Genomic DNA, 5,977 nt, shown 5'->3' with positions numbered 1-5,977 from the left:
ATGTCAACAACATACAGTACATGTCATTGCTGTTGGGCAGAACTTTGTAGGCTTATGTCCAAAACCTTTACTTTTTTTTAGGTAATGGGAAGAAGGAAAAATAATCAGGATTAATCCAATATAGTTATTTTATCACAAGCTGTTAAAACTTTTCATTGGTACAATGTCTATAAAACCTATAGATTTAACCACTTTGACTTAAAACGAAAATACTTTACAAAAAAATATCATTAGGTATACATTCTGTATACCTAATGATATTGTAGATCAGCTATTTCTGCTACTTTGTGTGACACTGTAGTATGACAAGTAGGGCAATCATTAACAAACAAAAAAATCCATACGTTGAAATACAGACATACGTAAGTGGTGTGAGCACCAGTGATTTTCAAGGCTTGGCTAGCTTATCAATCAACTATTTTTAGAGCATCTTTCAAGGGTTTGATGCAGATCAAAGCACTCCGCAATATTGAGAATATACATCAACGATATAGGGTATAGACGGGAGGTCGTACATGCTTGCCATTGTGCTTGAGAACTTAATACGGGCAATTTGGACTGAGTAATCCAGGAGGCTTGTTCTTCTCCTGTAAGGACAACCAGGCAACCAAAATACCTCTGCAATGCCAGGATGCCGACGTGCTTTAGGAAGGGTGTTAAGAATAGCCTCTCACAATGGGCCTCAGTCCCATCTCCCATCTTCTGTTGTCTGAGTGCAGAACAGTTGTCGCTACGACGAGGGGCAGAGGCAGAGCTAAGACTGAGGACTCACAAAGATTGACTTTGGACTCGTGTTTAAAACCCTGCAGCTGAAATGGAGCAGGACGGATTGAGTTGAATCATGGCCCCTGGCTGACAGCCCTCCTGGCTACTGGAGTTGTATCAGAAACGTTTACGTCTGTGGCACCTAGTGGTCGGTGTGCGGACAGGAACTGTTGTGTTCCCCCATCCCCCCAACAAGAGGGGGAGAGGGGGCTGCAGGTACTGTCTGAAGGATTGGAGCTGAATCCTGGAGGTGGTAGACACCAGGGTCCAGGAGACATGGGGGGGAGAAGTGCCTCTGAGATCATCTGCCTCTCTGTCAATCACAGCATCACTTTAGTGGGTGAGTTGACCTCTTGAGATGGAACGGTTCCCAGATTGACTGATGAGAACCTGAGATGAGAGAAGTAATGAGAAAGTGAAATGAAAAAGTATAGCCTAATAGTCTACTTAAAATGTAATATTGTTTGGATACAATTTCAGTGATGAAGTGTTTTTTATTTTGTCAGTGGAGACCGTATTATGTCCAAAACTGTTAATTTTCAGGAAATGGAAAAATGAGCCTGTGTTCCAATGGATCCAACATAGCTATCATTTAGTCACAGGTTCATGTTTTTTCATGCTTTTCATTGTTTCAATATTTAGAAACCCCGTCTGGATAAAGAGCTAAATGTCTAAATTGCAAATTGTCAAGAATGCTGCACAATCATTTCAATCATGAACCCATTCTGAACGGGAACCCATTTTGGTGTTAGCATCGTGTCGTGCTTTAGCTATTGAAAAATAGCAGATCTACAAGCTCATAGCGCGCCACCGAGTGGCGCGATATGAGCTTGTAGGTCTGCTATTTTTGAAAAAATCGAAGAACGACTGACATTTTTAGAATCTGATCTCAGGTCAGAATGGGTTAATCAGACCAGCGTGTGTCCGGTGGAAACCTCGTGTGAATCTGATCTCAGGTCAGAATGGGTTAAGTTTAAAGCACTATTCTATAGTTCGACTGTTCGATAGTACTATAATACTAATATTCGATAGTAATCATCATAGATATAGACTGGAGTCATTTTCAGGTACAGTAGGTGACAACATTTCAGCCAATAAGGAGAGAGTGGCCAGTGTTCCAGTTCCAATTTTGTCTGCTCATTTATTGACAATCACTTACCCTACCTGGGTGGGTTGTACAAATATATAACCAATGAAAAATTGACAAGATAATAATAACGTTGTTTTGTACATACTGTACTAGCAACCATATCCATCAGCACATTAACACTCCATATTTGATTGTGTTATGCTATGCTATGTTTTTGAAGTGGTTACATGTGTCTGTGGGTTTTATAAAGATTTAACCGACAAAAAGTAATAACAAATAAATAAATACATTGTTGGATGTATTGCATCTCAGGTTCTTGTTGCTGAAAAGTAACAGTTTCGGACATACAAGGTTTCCATCCGTCAAGCGATGATATCCATCACCAAATTAACGCTATGTTATTTGACTGCGTTTCAGGCAAAGTGTGGCTGATGGTGATGGTTCTCCTGCGCATCCTGGTGCTCCTATTGGCCGGCTACCCTCTGTACCAGGACGAGCAGGAGCGCTTCGTCTGCAACACCATCCAGCCCGGCTGCGCCAACGTCTGCTACGACCTGTTCAGCCCCGTCTCCCTGTTCCGCTTCTGGCTGGTGCAGCTGCTGGTCCTGTGTCTCCCTTACTTGGTCTTCATCATCTATGTGGTGCACAAGGTCTCGTCGGGCCTCAGCACCGAGCCGGACACCGGCCTGGAAACGACGAACGTGCCTTTGAAGGTTAGTAGTTTTCGATCTCCGGACGGGTCATACCAAAGACTACAAAAATGCGACCAGCATCAAGAGTCGAATGAATGTGACATACCGTACTATAGCGTCATGTCCAGGGGGTGTGCTTGTACATCATGTGACATACTATAGCGTCATGTCCAGGGGGTGTGCTTGTACATCATGTGACATACTATAGCGTCATGTCCAGGGGGTGTGCTTGTACATCATGTGACATACTATAGCGTCATGTCCAGGGGGTGTGCTTGTACATCATGTGACATACTATAGCGTCATGTCCAGGGGGTGTGCTTGTACATCATGGCTGGCCTAACCCTAACAACACGCGGAAGGCGGAAGCCACGGTTGAGTCTTAACCGGCCACACATGTTGGAACCGCAGGTGAGTCTTAACTGGCCATGCATGAGTCTCAACCAGCCATGCATGTCGGGGAGCCACGGGTGAGTCTTAACCGGCCACGCAAGTCGGACTGTTGGTACGTCAGACCAAAGTATGCACCAACCAAGCCACATGACTAAAATGGGTTGTCACTTATTTTGTCAACTATAACAACCGTGGTGTCTTTGCAGAAACTGCAGCAGGGTGAACGGCGGTGGACGACAACGCAGCACTTCACGGGAGCGTACATCCTCCACCTCCTCCTCAGGATCGTGCTGGAGGCCGGCTTCGGGGCCACCCACTACTACCTGTTTGGCTTCTACATCTCCAGCAGGTTCCTGTGCCAGAAGCCGCCCTGCACCACCCAGGTGGACTGCTACATCTCCAGGCTAGTGTTCATTTCGTTCGTCGACTAAATGTCCACTAAATATACTTTGATGAAAAATGTTTGTCGAAAACGAAATAAAAACGAAATAAAAACTAAGCTATGATGACTAAAACTATGACTACCGGTAAATATATTGATAATTTACAATGAAAAACTAGACTAAAATGTTAGAGAGGGATTAGTGGACAAGATAAGTCATTTTATGTTTGGTTGTAGATCGGCTATTTTCTGTATGCAGTGTAAAATCAGACATTACGACGTCATCAAGGCTTTCCTAAAACACATTTTAGTCCACGAAATCAACCATAGAATAAGTCAACAAAGATCTCATGACATTTAGTCGACTAAAACTAGACTAACACTAAAGCATTTCAGTTGACTAAAACTAAATGAAATTGTATTCAAAAGACTATGACTACTGTAAAACTAAATGAAAATGTGCTGACAAACTCACTGACACTACTTCCAGGCCCACCGAGAAGACGGTGATGCTCAGCTTCATGCTGGGCGCCGGAGCGCTGTGCCTCCTGCTCAACGCGCTGGACCTCGTCTGTGCCATCAAGCGCTCCGTCCGCCAGAGGAGCAAGAGGAAGCTGCTGGTGCAGAAGGTGTTTGAGGAGGAGCGCTATTACACCGCCAGCCAGAGGGCGGCAGACACCACCAGCGCCCCACTGGTCTCTCAGGTGGGTGCATATGTTTGGTCCAACATCCTAACAGTCCCTACCCCAAACCCTATAACCTAACCCTAACCGCATGGGGAAGCCACATGTGAGTCTTAACCGGCCACGTATGTCTCAGCCACGGGTGAGTCTTAACCGGCCACTTATGTCTGAGCCACGTGTGAGTCTTAAAGATGGTGCGCCACCATTCCCCCCCCCCAGTTTTTCATGTGTCTATGATGTGACAGTACTTCATTAGACACCCTGGAGTCGTTTTTATGTGCAATGATGTATTTCCTTATTTATTTAGGGTTTCTTCCTGGAGGATGAACCCTTGACAGTCAAACGTGCCAATGAAAAAACAGTAATATTATCAGCCCCTCCCCTAACCCCTCCCCCTTTATCATACAACTACAGCTGGCTATAGTGGCTTCCCACCAGGCAAACCAGGCATACTTAATGAACTGGTGGGGTGCCCACATAAAAAAGACATTTTAACAAATACTGTACACTTTTTTGAAAAGCCTCTTCCTCCTTAATGTATATAACAATAAGACCTGATGATCATGTTTTAGGGTGGAAAAAAATCATGGCACTCCATCTTTAACTGTCCATGTATGTCGGACTATTGGTACGTCGGACTAACATATGCCCCCCCTCTCAGGTAGGCTCGTCACTATTGTTAGGTCGGGCAGAAACCTCTTATCTCCAGATTTTAACTTGGTTGGTTGGTGGCTTTGCCCTGTGCAACTTTTGTTCACAAAGCCTGAAAGCAAACAGTAATGTCATTTGTATTTTTATGTTCCAATAACCATGCGAAAAAGACAATTATAAATGGTTAATTGCAATTATTTGTATGACAACACTACTCTCAGGAGCCGGAGGGGGAGGTGAGTCACGCGGGGAGCTTCAGGAAGAAGGGTCTCGGTAAGGAGTCAACGGGAGGCCTGGAGCACTCCTCTCTCTCTGGCACCCCGGGCTCTCCTCCGCCCGGAGCTCCGGGTTCCAACACCAACACCAATGGCAACAACGGCTACACCCAGGAGGAGGCTCCGGATGTCGCGCACCACGGCAGTGAGGTGGCGCTCTTCTCCCAGGACCCCCTGGGGACCCCCAGGGCCATCCGTGTCAGCAAGCGTGGTCGGCTCAAGCCACCGCCCCCTCCCAGGCGGGGGGACACGGCAGCGGTCGCTGGCTCGCTGGGCCGCGTCGGCGACGTCTCGATGGAGGCGGCCGTGTGCACGAGAAAGGTGGGACAGTACACGCTGGTGGAGCTGAGCAGCGGGACGGAGCTTCAGGCCAGCGACGACGGACCGGACAAGAGGTCTGAGTGGGTTTGACCACAGAGGATGGATTTCATGGTTGATTTGGGACGTATATGACTAAGGGAGGAGGTAGAAAGATACCCAGAGGCTCACACTGGGGCTGAAGCTCATATGGTGCAGAGTTGCGTTGCGTTGTCCAGCTCATTCCGAATGCACACAGCCACCGTCACTTAAGTAGAGCTGAAAACAGCATTGGGATCACTAAAGTCCTTGTCGTGGCCGTGAGGCTTTGGCATACTGTGGTGTGCATGTCAAGGGTGTCTGACAGGGCGGCACGCTATCATAACAGAAGCCTAAGGGAATGGCAGGCAACTCGAAACTTATGACCAAAGTGTCCTTGATGACCAAATCGCCAACCTTGAGAAAGTCTATAACAAAGCAGCCCACCTGTCTTACCCCCCCCCCCCCCCCCCCCACACACACACACACACACACACACACAATTCAATTCAATTCAATTCAAAGGGCTTTATTGGCATGAGAAAACATACGTTTACATTGCCAAAGCAGAAAGAACAGTACAACAATACAGCACACACACACACACACACACACACACACACACACTGTCTATAAACAAAGGCAGGCCATGACCTGTCCTACAAATAATGAGCCCACACGCATACGGACAAAGGACACACACACACACA

General features: G+C 46.5%; 1 protein-coding gene across 1 annotated transcript; it reads left to right on the top strand.

Moving 5' to 3' along the window:
• Positions 1-1,041: 1,041 nt before the first annotated feature.
• gjd4 (gap junction protein delta 4) lies at positions 1,042-5,342 on the top strand (the record flags this gene model as incomplete). The annotated part of the gene is made up of 5 exons (XM_083777649.1): positions 1,042-1,105; positions 2,273-2,568; positions 3,147-3,343; positions 3,813-4,026; positions 4,878-5,342. The coding sequence occupies 5 exons, from the start codon at positions 1,042-1,044 to the stop codon at positions 5,340-5,342; spliced, it is 1,236 nt and encodes a 411-aa protein (XP_083633775.1).
• Between the last annotated feature and the right edge of the window lie 635 nt (positions 5,343-5,977).

This window comes from Protomyctophum parallelum, assembly GCF_964188405.1.
Source record: "Protomyctophum parallelum genome assembly, chromosome: 12".
NCBI classification, from domain to species: domain Eukaryota; kingdom Metazoa; phylum Chordata; class Actinopteri; order Myctophiformes; family Myctophidae; genus Protomyctophum; species Protomyctophum parallelum.
Note: the sequence above shows the minus strand (reverse complement) of the source record. Positions and strands in the feature narration are given on the sequence as shown.